Source organism: Typopeltis vanoorti, chromosome 21, assembly GCF_054136105.1.
Source record: "Typopeltis vanoorti isolate ZY-2024b chromosome 21, IOZ_Tvanoo_1.0, whole genome shotgun sequence".
Classification (NCBI taxonomy): domain Eukaryota; kingdom Metazoa; phylum Arthropoda; class Arachnida; order Uropygi; family Thelyphonidae; genus Typopeltis; species Typopeltis vanoorti.
Window position 1 is genome coordinate 48,912,930 of NC_143569.1, and position 15,272 is coordinate 48,928,201.

Below are 15,272 nucleotides of genomic sequence, written 5' to 3' on the forward strand. Positions count from 1 at the left end.
AATATGTATTTATTAAAAATTTTCTCAGGATTCAGGAATGGGAAACGAAAAAATTCCTGCCTGGAAACCCTACCTGTAGGTGTTAAATTTTTTGCAACTTTCTTGTGCTATTTAAGCAGAAAGTATATATCAAGGTACAACTGAACACGATTTTTTTTTTGAAAGTTACCTGAAAGTCATATGGTTACCTGTGTATATGTTAATTTTACTGTGCACCAACAGAATGATAAATATTTATATTAAAACAAACTAATAAATTAGCTGCACTTCTGTTATATTTTATTAAGAGGTACAAAAATTGGCATACAGAAGTGTGAAGATGCAGACTATTTTGAGATTACTTAAAAATACATATATTATTGGAATTTGTACATTTTTACACCACTCCCAAATTTGCAGATGTGAAGTCCCTTGAAATATGGAAAGTCTACTCCATGGAATAAACACTGTGCCCTGGTGTTTCTGGAAAATAGGGACAGTGAAGGAGTGCAAGACTGTTGAACTGGATATGATCTGCTTATCCAAATCTAATACTCTGAATGATTTGAAAGATTGCTAGAAAGAGGAACAAAAAAAAATTTTTTTTATTTGACAAATTAGATTAAGAAAAATATACAAAAATGACAGACGTATGTATATAAATATATATATATATTTATGTATTATAGCAAAATGCATAAACCAGTAAGGCTTCTACTTACTTACTACAAAGGGAAAACAAATCTAATAGTTGGTTAATTACTATCTATCCACACACTACCCTCTCCTCTAGCTAGACAGATACTGAAAGACATATTTCAAATATATCAGTTCCAAAACAGATATTTGGAACATTAATTTTGTAACTGGATAACGAAGCACTTTAAAATTCTTTTATGGTTACGCGATGATCAGCATTCATAGCGTAGAATTTATGAAGACAGTAACACATGTTGGAGTAATTAATTTACTTATAATTAAGAAAATAACACCCTACCTCTGTATTGAGATCATCATCAGGAAAACATATATAGGTACAGACACTATACAAAAGATGAATCTAAATGCTTTGTTTATCCTATCCTGACCTCTGGAATAAAGTGTTTTAATAAGGAAATACCGTGAGCAGGCATATTTAAATAAAATATGCCTGCTCACCAATCGATCAACCTTTGCCGGCAAAGGTTGGTCGATTGGTAGAGCCTCTGCTACTAATGGCTCAGTTAAATAAGTTTGAGCGCGGTTAGTAGTTGGATGGGGACGAATCGTTCGATGCTGTTGGCACACTCTCCCTCGATGAGTCTTTGGACTCCCTGGAGGTGTCAAATAATAAAATAAATACAAAAATATAAATTGACAAAATTTTTACATAGCATAATAAATACAGATAAAAAAAATCTCTAAATACATAAAAATAATTATAGTGGCACTACATTAAGCACACCTCTACAGGCCTCTTATATTGAGGTTTTCTTGTGTTGGTAGAACCCCAACACAAGAAAACTTCAATATAAGAGGTCTGTAGAGGTGTGCTTAATGTAGTGCCACTATCATTATTTTTATGTATTTATTATGCTGATATGTAAAAGTTTTATTGTCAATTTATATTTTTGTATTTATTATTTTTGATTTATTTTTCACCAGAGATCAGGCTAAGGTAAACAAATCATTTGTATTGGACTATGTTTTTCTCTCTCCTGAAGGAGAGAGAAAGAAAAGAGAGGGCTATTAATATACAAGAGCTGTCAAATTTCTAAAAAGAAATTTTATTTAAAAAAATGCTTTAAAAGAATGAATTTACATTAAATTTGAAAGCAGTAACATGGCCTAGAAAAAGGTATTGCTGTTTAAGGAATATGCAATTTAGGCTGTGTAATTAACTATTATATCTGTATTCTTCAAGTCAAGTCTTTTATAGGATAAAAACTCAAGTTTCCAAGATGGGAAAAAAAAACTGTTGAATGTTATGAATATAGTAATCAATAGAAGTTGTTAAATTGTTAATTTTTCATTTAAAAAAGTAGATCATAACAGAAAGTCAACTCTGAGAAAAGTAATATTTTTATCAGTATGAAACTAAGCCTAAATACTGTTGGTAATCAAACTAAAAGCAAAGTTACTATTTAAGTGAAGACAAGAAGGCATTTGTTCCAAAGTTATAAATTCTGGAATCTATTTCCTTAGGATCTCCAAAGCATCAAAACTGCTTTTTCTGATCATTATTCTTTGTTATTGGTAAACATATAAATGAACTACAGGAATACCTCGATTATCGCAGTTACTGTTGCCATGAAAAATGCCCCAATAATCGGGATAAATAATGCGTGCAAAATGGATGATCATTGCCAAGGATTTTTCATTTCAATCTATTAATTAAATTTTATAGATGAAGTAAAAAATGAAGGCTCATTTAGAAAAACAAGCTTATTCTTTAATCGTTATTTATATATAAGGAGTACATACAATTATTATTTCTTGGATAAAAATTGGAATTTTTTCTCTTTTTTTTTTCATATAAAACTCAGTAGCAACAGATGGAATTTTCAATTTCCTGATGAACTTTCATTGATCACTGGAGATTAGGATTGCCATTCAAGATTTTTTTTTTCTTTAAAATTATCAGCAATTCTAAACATTTTGTCAATTTCTTTGAAGGTAAATTCCTTTGGTGTCCCATCGATTTGAGCATTGTAAGCACGTTCTCTCTCAGGGTTAATCAGGTCATCATGCGACTGAACCAGGTGTCCTGAACATCACCTTTTTTTAATTTCTTTTAGATTTGATCGAAGCCAAGCTTAGCTATGTCATTGATTGATAACATGGGTTACTTAATTTTCAAATCGTTTAAAATCATTTGCACCATGAGGAATAATCTTTTGCCACGCTGTTCTCAGGTTGCTAGACGTTACTTCACTCCATGCAATTTTTGATATTGAATGCCTTCCAGAATTCTGTCCAAGTCATAGCTTCATCTCCTGTAGTCTTTTCTATTGCTTGTGAAAAAGATTCTTCATAGGTAACATGCCTTAAAGCAGTGCTTCCCAAACTGTGCCCCCCCCCCCCCCCGGATGTAGGTTTTGTTGAGGGGGGGGCAGTGAAATAATGAAAAATTTTTAAATGTTTTAAGACTAAGTAGATTTTTTTTTATTTTAAAAGAAACATTTAACTTTTATTAATTATTATTTTTTTTTGTTATTTTTTATATTTTAATGGAAAAATTCACACATTGGTGTTGGTTCACAAAACTTTGCTTCCTGCGTATTTCGGCGCTTAATGAATATTAGTAAATATTGCTTATTCATATGTTTCATTTCAAAGCAGTGGTTAATTGTATTTACTTCGAATGCTCTCCAGGGAAGCTCCAAATCTTCCTGTCCCTTTCATCACGCGTTCGTAATCAGGGACTGTTGATATTGACTTTATATACATATCAAAACTAGTTTTATATTATCACTGTCATCCAAGCTAGTTTTCTGTTACCAATAAATTTGCATACTTCGCACATGAAAAAAAAAAAAAAGCTTAAACAAGTTCATGTAGGGACATACTAGCTCGCTTGCAGTGGTAAACAACACCCCTCCCTAACAACCACTATGCTGCAGAGGCAATAAAAACAAGTACTTTTATTATGCCAGTGAATAAGGTATGAGCAGTCTGTGTAATATATTTCTCAACAAATAGTGCAATTAGAGACAACTGGGATAAAAAACACACTAATTAATGAATCACATGTCCCATTGTACAGAAACTATGCTGCTATATAGACTGAAACGAAACCATATTTGCATGGGCAAACAGTATCTAACTAAAAACTATTGTTATTAATTAGATGTGTGCGAGTTCGATTTCCCAAGGCAGCAATAAAATTCAACCGAATGTGTTAAAATTCGTAGAAGTGTTAATCTTCTACAATATTTGAAGAATTTGATTCTTCACAAAGTTCTATTGTATCCTCAGATGTCTTTGTTTCTGTTTCTTCAAATTTTGTCCTTTTAATGTTTAAGAAGTTTCGTAAATCGCTTTGCCTCTTCGACATTTTTCTAATGGAAAGGCATTATGTTGTTCTTACATTTATTAAAAAACAGAAGAATATTTATTGTTGCTTATTTCTATTTCATTTTTTGAACTAACGGCTATCTGCTTTTTTTGACCGCAAAACTCTAACCCTGATTATCATCATCATCAAATTCCTGCCATGTACCCTCAACGGGTGTACAGGATATGATAGTACTACATGAAAAAAATTATATCATTACTAACTTCCTATCTATGTTATGGTAGTTTCACATATGGAATTCGGTTGAAGAGAGTTAGCATTTCAACTCAATTGTCAGCTATGCTTTTATATTTTGTTTGCGCGATCTTTTGTTAATACTGCACCAATCATATGCAAGTTTTAATAACCTGCCTTTGCTGTCTGTTTCGCGTTAGGCTTAATTACCGTAAAGGGAGAAAAGTCACAAAAGAGAAAAATGTTCCTGGTCCAGGGATTCCCTTATTCAGCTAATATTTACTAATTTCATGTTATCAGTCTGTGGTGTGCCAGTATCGGTAAGTGGTGATATTATTTGATCTATTCTACGTTAAAAAATTTAACCCCGAGATGGATAAGTGGCTGATAAAAAATAAAAAAATAAAAAAAAAAATCATGTGAAGAAGCAGAAACAGACTCAAAAAAAAAAAAAAAAAGGACAGTATTTCATATTTTACCAGAACAGCCCACATCGTTTTCAGAACCAAGCGGCAAAAAATGTAATATATGCATTTGATTTTTGCAATATTCGCTGTGTATGTTTTGTATTGAATATAAATACGATAAATATTATAATGATCTCTTTATTACAATTTTTTTCGAGGGGGGCTGTGAAATATTTTAATTTTTGCAAAGGGTGCCCTGACATCCAGAAGTTTTGGAACCACTGCCTTAAAGGATGCAATTACACCTTGATCCATTGACTGGATGATGGAAGTGGTATTAGGTGGTAAATAAATAACTTTTACATTTTTGCACACATCATTCAGTGCTGTTGGATGACTAGGTGCATTATCTAATATCAACAAGATTTAATGACTTGCAGTACCTTTCAGCTTTAGGACAAAAATAGTTTTTGTCATCCAAGCTTTTCTATTGAATCTCCAATGAACAGGGAGAAAATTTTTTTTTAAACATCTAAGAGGGCAAGGATTTTGTGAACGATAAACAAAGAGGCTCCGCCTTGTAATCTCCATAAGCCTTGTCACATAGTAAGTAAGTGTTACACGCTTACTTCGAAACCTTGTAGCCAGGCTGTGATTTTTCATTTTTTGCTATAAATGTTTTAGTGGGCATTTTTTTCCATAATAAGCCTGTTTTGTCAGCATTAAATATCTGATCATCGGTATAATTTCCTTCTTCAATGATCTGTTGCAATGCACCAGGAAAACTAGCTGCTGCTTTTTCATCAGCACTTGCAATTTCACTTTGTACACGAACAATATGAATGCTCGATCGCTTTTGCAGAGAAAGTTTCTTCCACTGCTGACGCCGAATCATTTTAGCTTTCTAATTGTTTTCTTTTTAAAGTTTCAAACAAATTCAATGCTTTTGTTTTTATAGTCATTTGACTAAGAGGAATTCTCGTTTTGGTTACAATCTTCTATCCACACTGACAACAGCATTTCCATTTCAATCATAAGATGGCTTCTGTTTCTCGTAGTTTGGGGCCCAGACGAGGTCGAAAATATGGTGAACAGTTGATTCATTTAGATCGTATGCTCTTGTAATTTTGGCTTTGGTTATGCATGCTTCATACTTATTTATCATATGCAACTTATCTTCTAAGCTGATTACTCTACGTTTCTTCTTGATATCATCCTTGTTTCTTTTAGCATTGATTGTAGGGGTAAATAATTTTTATCCGAAAGCGCTTGCTGTCGGATAAAAAAACTAAGTGCTACCTGGAGAGTGCTGACTCGACCTGGTTGCATATGTAGTGGGCTACTTCTTGCGGCCACGATAATTCAAATTTGGAGCACAATAATTAGAATTTTGGTATCAAATTACAAACCAATAATCAAGGTATTCCTGTATTTCTTTGAAATCCTATGAGCTAGACATATATTCAGGTTTCAAAGTATAATGATAGCTATGCAACCTTAAGGTCATGAGTATTTACAGTTTCTTTTTAGTCTACTTGCCTGTGTTCTGACCTTTGGATCTTGTTTTCAGATCCAATGAATAATATTCATATAATTGAATCTACAGCTCACATGTAAAAGCTGCTGAACTTTAATTCTTTTAAAAATTTTTTTACACATTTTTATCCTGCTTAAAACTAAATGATCATTTCTAATTTCAAATCCTCTATATACACTTTTATCCTGAACTATTATGTTCAGGACATCTAGTCATGTCCTGAACAGAATTTAGCAGGTAATATTAGCTTTGTCCTTTTTTCAACCATTTCTATGTCTAGGATGTATTTCCTATCCTGTTTAGATTGCCAACAAGGAGTATTTTCATTTTAAATCTGTGCTTTGTCTAATGACTTGTTGTCTATAAAATTAGGTTTTGTGGCATTTTTCTAAGAAATTGACATATTATTAAATTCAATTTATATACTAACCTCAGTTACTCCAAATATCACTTACTCACCTGGAAGAGTAAGGTATCTAAAATAATCCTTTCTTTTAGTGTTGCACAGTGATCAGAATTCATTTTAGAAATTATGGACTTCACCAAAATGTTATAACTATTTTAATTTCTTGATGTTTCGGCTTTCATATTAAGGTCATCATCTGGAGTATATACAAATATACAAGGAAAAGCTGAGTTACATTTCACACAGTAAGCTAAAGAAAGCATGATTTCTTTAGCTTACTGTGTGAAATGCCAGTTATTTTACTGGCATGACCTCTTGTGGGAAAAAAACAGAAAATTACAAATTAATTATTTAGAAACTACACTAAATTCTATTTAAGATAACATGAGAGAAACATTCTTTCTTATAGACAGTTTTCTTACAGTAACAATGATGTCCTATTTTTAACATTACAATTGTTATATTATATTTAGGATTCTGGATTTTCTACGATCCTATTTATAGTTAACTCTTAGGGAGAAAGGTTCCATGGGTAGAACATGTGCCTTCCATATGCTTGGGATTTTTAGAACATCATTATTGTTCAGATTGGAGTGGTTGATAAGAATCTTACAGACTTCTTTAAATTTGCGTTCATACCATGTTTTGGTGTGATGTAAACAACTGGTGCTTTTCCAGTCAGTTCTATGTAAAGTGTTCAGGGCATGATCAGAAAGGCCAGCTTCACCATAGTTATATTTAATATCATTTACGTTTCTTTTGTCTGATAAGAATTGTGCATCCTGTTTCCCCTATATATGGTAGATTACAGGTGCAATAAATACAGTATACTCCAGGGCGGGCCAATGGAGGGAGCGGGTCTTTGGATGAGTTGAGTAAGCCTTTTAATTTTGCAAGTTTAAAGGTGGCTTTGAGGCTGTATTTCTGTTGTATTCTGTTTATTTTATCTGATGTCCCTTTAATGAAAGGACTGATTATAGTTTTATTATAGTCTGGTTTATCTTTGTAAAATATTTTTACATTTAAAATGTAGGCGTTTCTAAACGTATTTTATCTGCTATGTTATTTGGGATGAATCTTGAGCCTCTTTCAATATTATAAATAAAATCCTGTGTGAACAAACTGGATTTTATTTGCAATATTGAAAGAGGCTTAAGATTCATCCCAAATAACATAGCAGATAAAATACGTTTAGAAACGCCTACATTTTAAATATAAATCATAAGAAAACAATAACAAGCAACTTAACAAAACACAAATTAACAGCAGTGAAATCATTAAAATCAAATTCAAACATCGTAATAACTAGAGCTGATAAAGGAAATGGCACCGTTATTCTAAACCAAACCACTCATTTAGAAAAAATGAATCCGCTAGTCTCGGACAATAGCACATACCAACTAACGATGACTCAACCAACAGAATAAAAAAGAAAATAGAGAAACTACTTAAATCAATTACCACATGGCCCAAAGATGCAATCAAAAAATTACTTTCGTACTACACTTGTTCCCCGAGAACGTCTACCAATAGTCAAAAGGTATAGACAGCCCGAATTATCACCTAGCCAAGAAATTAGCGGCAACACTCAAGGAGTTGGTAGGTCATCCCCCCCCCTCCTGTATCAAAAACACACAACACTTAATAAATATAATCAAAGACATTACATTCGAAAAAGATGATTTATTAGTCAGTTTTGATGTCTGTGCCCTCTTTATGAATATCCCAATATGAATCCTTCTTTTACCGAACAAATTCCTTCCAGATATCACGGCGCTCTTTGTGCATGTATTACGTTCTGGTTATTTTGTATGGCAAAATGCTTTCTTCCTACAAAAGGTGCTTCCTACAGCCATGGGATTGCCATTATTCCTCCCTATTGCTAACTTTATATGGAACATTTTGAGCAACATGTTCTAGATTCCTCTCCTTTAAAACCCAAAGTCTGGCTTAGACACATTGACGATGTTTTTGCGATCTGGTCCCATGGCCGCCAGCCACTAGACACTTTCCTTAGCCACCTAAACAAACAACACAAATGTGATTGAAATACAGAACATTTCCGTTTCTAAATACACTTGTCACACGTCTTTCCTTCACTGTTTACCGGAAACCAACACATAGTGGCCAATATATACACAAACTCCTACCACCACCCAACACCAAAACTAGGTGTCATTTATACTCTAAAAAACAGGGCTTTGAAGATCTACTCAAATGAACAAATTTAAAGTTATCAGCAATACTTTTCTAAAAAATGGTTACAGCCAAAACACTTAACAAAATTCTCTACAAGACCTCAATAAAAAAACAAAGATAAACCAGAGACTACAATAAAACTATAACCATTCCTTACATTAACGGGACATCAGATAAAATAAACAGAATGCTACAGAAATGCCACCTTTAAGCCTACTGCAAAATTACCTGAAAACGCCTACCTGACTCATCCAAAGACAAACTTCCTCCCCTGAAGTATACCATATTTATTGCACCTGTAATCGACCATATAGGGTGGGAGGCCACATGAAAGGCCAAGGACTCTCTGAATAGATTATATCCAAAACCCTGGGTAGACATGTTTGGGAATCCCACTAGAACACCTGAGCTTGGTGGCAGACGATCGTGACCATTGGAAGTTCCTCTTGCAGCTGTTGCCCCCACAACCCAATTAGGAAAGGTGGGCCTTGAAGGTATGTATCTACCATATATAGGGAAAACAGGATGCCACAATTCCTAGCAGACAAAAGGAACATAAACATCAAATTCCTGACATGTACCCTCAAGAGGTGTACAGGATATGATAGTACTACACGAAAAATTTACATCATTACTAACTTCCTATCTACAATTTTCCTCCAAATCAGTCTGTTACTTGTCAAGACTCCAACATTATCAGATCTTATATTTCTATCATCTAAGACACTTTGTACCATATCAAATCAACCTATATCTTGGTCTTCCTCTGGGTCGTTTTCCTGCCGAACCTGGTAAAGAACAATTGTTTTGCTAATCTTTCCTCGCCCATTCTGTTTAAGTGACCATACGCCCTGAGATTAACTCTGCTAATGCATTCCTGGATGCTGACAATGTCAAGTTCTTTCCTAATATCCTCGTTTTTAATATGATATTGCCATTGATGTCATCTGTTCACGTCTCTCATATCTGTGGTCTCTAGTCTTTGGTCAAGTGTTTTACTTCTGACCCAGCTCTCAGATCCACAAGTTAAAACTGGTTTGAACACTGTCTTGTATCCAGCTAATTTAGTGTTCCGACTAATTTCTCTCTTATTCCATATGAATTTATTCAATCGACTTCCTACCATACTAGCTTTGTTGATTCTCTTGTCTATTTCCATATTTAATTTACCATCTTCAGTAAAAATCGTGCCTAAGTAGCTGAAAAGTTTTACTTGTTCTACAGGTTCCCCGTTCACAGACATTTTCAACAATTTACCTATTTTCATTGTCATTTTAATGCTGACCTTCATATCTATTCCAATGGTTATTCAATTTAGTCAGGGAATCTTGCAAACTTATAGTAGATTTATTTAGAAGTATAACATCATCCACATAAAGCAGAGAGCTGACATTAACATCTCCAATTCTGATATCATTTTTAATACCACTTTCCTTCATAATGTGATCCATATAGATAATGAATAACAGAAGGCATAATAATGTACATCCTTGTTTCACACCAGATTTAACATTAAACCATCTTCCTGTACTTCAATTCTAACTGCTGATGACTTACAACTCAAATAAAGACTAAGTATTGCTTGATATAATGCCCCATTGACACCATATAACTGTAGCCTATTGAATAGCTTCTCTCTTGGCACCTTGTCATAGGCCCTTTTCCAGACCGACAAAACCTAAATACAGATCTTTGTTATATTCCCACTTTCTCAACTATTTGTCGTAAAGTGAAAATCTGATTCTGGCAGCCTCTATTTGGCCTGAATCCAGCTTGTTCTTCACCCAGCTTTTCTTCCACAATTTTTCTCAACTGTTTCTCAAGTATACTTGCATAGATCTTGCCAGGAACACTCAACTTTGACCCTTAGGGAAATACCTCTGTAATTCTCAGATTCAGTTTTATTTTCCTTTTTACTATTAGAGCTCTACTCCAATCATCGGGAATTCGTCCCTCAGATTTGTTCCAGTAGCTGACGTTTCGCTGTTCACCCTGGTTCCCTGGCGAAAACAACGGGGGGGGGGGGGGGCTTGTTTAAATGGGCAACGCCCCCAGCTGGTATAAAATTTTGTCATGTTGTACCATTATTTTCTATATTGGTTTAAGCCAATAAGAATACAATTTGGTCGGCTACATCCCAAATTGCCAGCCCATCCTCATTTGTTCAGTATCCAGGTAGATACTCAACAGGGTGCACCACGAGAAGGTGAGGATTGGACATTAGGTCAGAAGCCCTGGTCGGTTCTCCGCATTCCTTTAAAGGCTATGTGGAGGTCTCCTCTCAATTATACAGCTTTGACCCTTAAACACCCCAGGAACATAAATGACACATTAAATATAATTATGGTGAAGCTGGCCTTTCTGATCATACTCTGAACACTTTATATAGAATTGACTGAAAAAGCACCAGTTGTTTACATCACACCAAAACATGGTATGAATGCAAATTTAAGGAAGCCTGTGAGATTCTTATCAACCACCCCAGTCTGAACAATAATGCTGGTCTAAAAATCCCAAGCATATGGAAGGCACATGTTCTACCCATGGAACCTTTCTCCCTAAGAGTTAACTATAAACAGGACTGTAGAAAATCCAAATAGGACATCGTTATTGCTGTAAAAAAAAAAAAAAAAAAAAAAACTATCTTAAGAATGTTTCTCCATTTATGTTAAAATAGTAGCTTTGATGTAGTTTCTAAATAATTAATTTGTAATTTTATCTGTATTTTTTCCCACTAGAGGTCATGCCGGTAAAATAACCTGTGATCAAATCATCGTTTCTTTAGCTTACTGGTCGAAACATCGGGAAATTAAAATAGTTATTTATAACATATAACACGGTTGTAAAGTCCATATTTCTAAAATAAAATTCTGTTTGGATTCCTCTTGTTATTATTCCTTCATTCATATATATTAACAAATAAGATTGGAGATAGGGGACATCCTTGACTAAGTTTCTTGTTATTTCAAATGTTTTGGTTCTGTTCTCAGGTCTTTTTTATGTCTATTACACCTGTATCTTATCATCTTTTACCTCCCTACCGGCCAATGTGAATGAAATAGTGACACCAAATTGCACTTCTTATCCATGTTATTCAATGGGTTTTAGAGCTTCATATCCAGATATTTATCTCGACGTCTATAGACGTTGTGGCCGGTTGGGAGGTTAATTTCAGACTTATCCTCAACAGCAACAGACCATCTTTCCCACTAAAAGTTACAAATGAGATGCTTGAATGCATGTATCTGCACATGCAACTTCAGTAAAACTTAATTGCTGTTATGTGTTTTGTAGTCGCACAGAAAATATTTACGTTAATGTGGCATTTCATAAAAGCTAAGTTTTAATATCGACTGAACAGAATAATAAAAATGAATACAGTGCAAGGTGCCATGCATGATGGTTAGGACTGAATGTTCACAATGAACACTACAAATTCATAGCCAGAGATCCTCATCACCATAAAAATCAACACGAATGTCCACTATCTAAGCAGGAAATAAATGTACACAGAAATGAAATACAAGGGTTATCCAAGGTACTATATTTGCACTGCAGTAATCCTCGAGCTCTGTTACCAAACTACAAAGAAGAAAAATTACAACATCACCGTTCCTTACAAGTCCACCAGATCTTAGAAATAGTGAATATGCGAAGAAAAGAAAATGTAATGGACTGACACCATCACCAAGAAGTCCCTCCACCATGAATGTATCTAAGTGGTACTTGTGTGTGTGGACTCTGTCTTAAACCAAACTGATAAAAATGCCAATGCTTGCGATGTCATCATTTGTTACTCATTATCATATTGCTATGATATATGCAGGGTGGCCCATAAGTCATGAAGGGGTTTAAAATGTGATTAACTTTTTTTATTAATTTTTTCATTTGGGAAAATAATCATGGAAAGTTCACAATCCAACAACAAACCAAAATCATGCGATTTTATTTTGAAAATCAGTGTTTGATTATTTTATTATATATAATTTTGTGAAGATCTGCAATTAACTGGCTATCACCTTCTCAGATCTGAGGGACCCGACTTCTTCCTACGGGGGGATACCTGAAGGAAAAGGTGGATGTGAACAAGCCCAGTCAAATCCAACAGCTGAAGGAGAATACTCTTGCAGAAATTAGGGTGCTGCAGTCAAAAACATTAATGGTTGTCATGAAACATGCTGTAGAAAGGGTGTCCATCTTTGTGAAGCTGAAAACTGAAGGATATATGTGATGTGGTTTTTCATAACTAATAAAAAAAATTATCCAGGTTCTATATTTCATTATAACAAGAAAAAAGAATAAAAATAATTTTAAAAAAGTATTAAATGCTTAAACTCCCTTCACGACTTACAGGCTACTCTGTAATACTTATTTCTTGAACTTTTAAGCACCTTCTGTCCAGTACTCTTCAAAAAAAGTTAACATCAAAAAAACCTTCCTATAGCACACAACCATTGTTATAAATGAACATGGGAAGAATGGTAAATTCATCCTGGAATGTTATACAAACTCAAATACTTGATCCCCCCCACAACCTGACAGTGAAAATTTTGTTAACTAAACTTTGAAATAACATTTGGATCAATGAAAGCATATATATTTCTGTACTTTATTGTATTATTGGCCTAAATTCTCAGCAAGTACACGACATGAGTAATTAAAAATCAAAGAAAATTATCTCCATCCTATTTTCAACTTAACAATATTTACTAATTTGAGAATTTCTATAAAATTCTTACCCGATCCACATACTACAAAAACAAACAAGGCCAAGAGCCATGGGCCAACGGGATACTTTTCATCTTGTGGTCTCTGCATAAAAATTAAATAATTATTAACCCATAAACACTTGTATTATAAATGACAATTTTTGCCTTGAATGAATTTCTTTAATGGTCAAAAAATAAATCATGATTTAAAGTTCATAGCTCCTTATAAAAAGAAAAAATTAACTAGTTTGAAAGAAGTTTGGTTTTCCAATTTGATGTAACATGAACCTTTGATAAAAAGTAGAACAATCCATCATTTCAGCTGCAAAATGCTTCATATATATAAAAAGGATGTTTGATATGAAATAAGTGACAAAGTAAACAGATCAGTGGCCTATGCACAGCAAGTACTGTATGCTGAAACACTTGAACTTAGTTGCTATAATGAAATGCTGTTTTACAGTAAAAATAAGTAGCAATCATTTAGAACAAATTTTATGCAAATCTGGAGAGAACTGCAAGATAACAGCCTGAAACTTAAAAATCTTACAATCTTATACAATGAGCAAGTATTAATTGGTGCAAAAAAGTTAATCAAAATCCAAGCCCTGATAAAAATTGTAAAGGTAAAAAAAATTGTTCATGCTAAACAGTCAAATAACTGCATCATGGTTAAATACAATAAAGAAAGGCTTATCTCAATTATATACACACACGAGACAGTTTCTGCAAAGTAGTTATGTTGTAGTAGTCATCTTAAACATTATTTCTCCATAATGCTTGAATTTTAGCTCTTATCAGAACTAGAAGGTATCTTAAAAATAAAGATTTGATTGCAATGGGAATGCAACACAGACCTTGAAGGCAATTAAGAATTTAAATGCTTTGAACATTAAGTGACTATTTTGAAAGAGGCAGATAATAGTATCAATTTAGCAGTAGTTTTTATCACACACAATATCACACACAAACTGACATGTTATTTGGTCAGGAAAAGTACATGTAATCAGTTGCATAAAATTCTGACAGCTCTGATTTCTTATATGACAAGAAGCAGGAGTATTTTCTAACTCTATAATAAGCATTTCTGGATTACTAGCCTTATGATTTGTAGAACTAATGTTTATATATGCATGAAATTTATTTTTATTTTATTTTATTTTTTTTTTACTTTTTATCTAGATTAATGATAGACAATGTAATATTTTTTTTTACTCTTACCAAAATTCATGATGATAAACCTTTGAACGTGCAAAAACAAATTAGAACTAATAGAGCCATTATATCTCCAAAATGATAAGTTACTTATATTAAAGTAGTATCTAAAATTATTTAAAAAAATCTAATAAATACCAGTTACAAAGAGGTATTAAAACTAGAATTCATTCATTTTATTGATATCATTGTAGATATCATGAATGAATAAAATTCATCAGAGAATGAATTTTATTCATTCTCCAAAAGAAAGCTTCAGTTATTGATAATGATAACCAGGGGTGGCTCGTGCATGGACACTGCAAAACTGCAGCACCCCAGTTTTTCTCGATATATAAATATATATTTATTAATATTTGCTTGTAATATTTAATTTTATCAACAATCCAATACAATTGTCTTATTTCGTATAAAAAATAATAATTCATCTTGTAGCACTAGGAGGGCAAAGGATGCTAGCAGCACTGTTTACCATTGTCATATTGCTATGCACATCATAGTGAGATGCAAGCTATTAGTGTAACGCGGCACTGTCCGTCGCGCAGTTCCACTGTTGTTTACATGCAGTTTGCGCCAGTAGTAGAGTGCT

At 33.4% G+C, this 15,272-nt stretch overlaps 1 protein-coding gene across 2 annotated transcripts in view; it reads right to left on the bottom strand.

Annotated features, from left to right (window-relative positions):
- Window positions 1–257: 257 nt before the first annotated feature.
- The window catches only part of LOC150094837 (stress-associated endoplasmic reticulum protein 2), a 58,687-nt gene continuing 43,672 nt past the window's right edge, over window positions 258–15,272 (bottom strand). For both annotated transcript variants that reach the window (XM_090411103.1, XM_090411102.1), the window contains 2 exons: window positions 13,499–13,571; window positions 258–555 (listed from right to left, as the gene is read on the bottom strand). In XM_090411103.1, coding sequence (XP_090267229.1) covers window positions 518–555; window positions 13,499–13,571 — 111 coding nt within the window. In that variant the 3' untranslated portion in view covers window positions 258–517. The remainder of the gene's footprint in view (window positions 556–13,498; window positions 13,572–15,272) is intronic.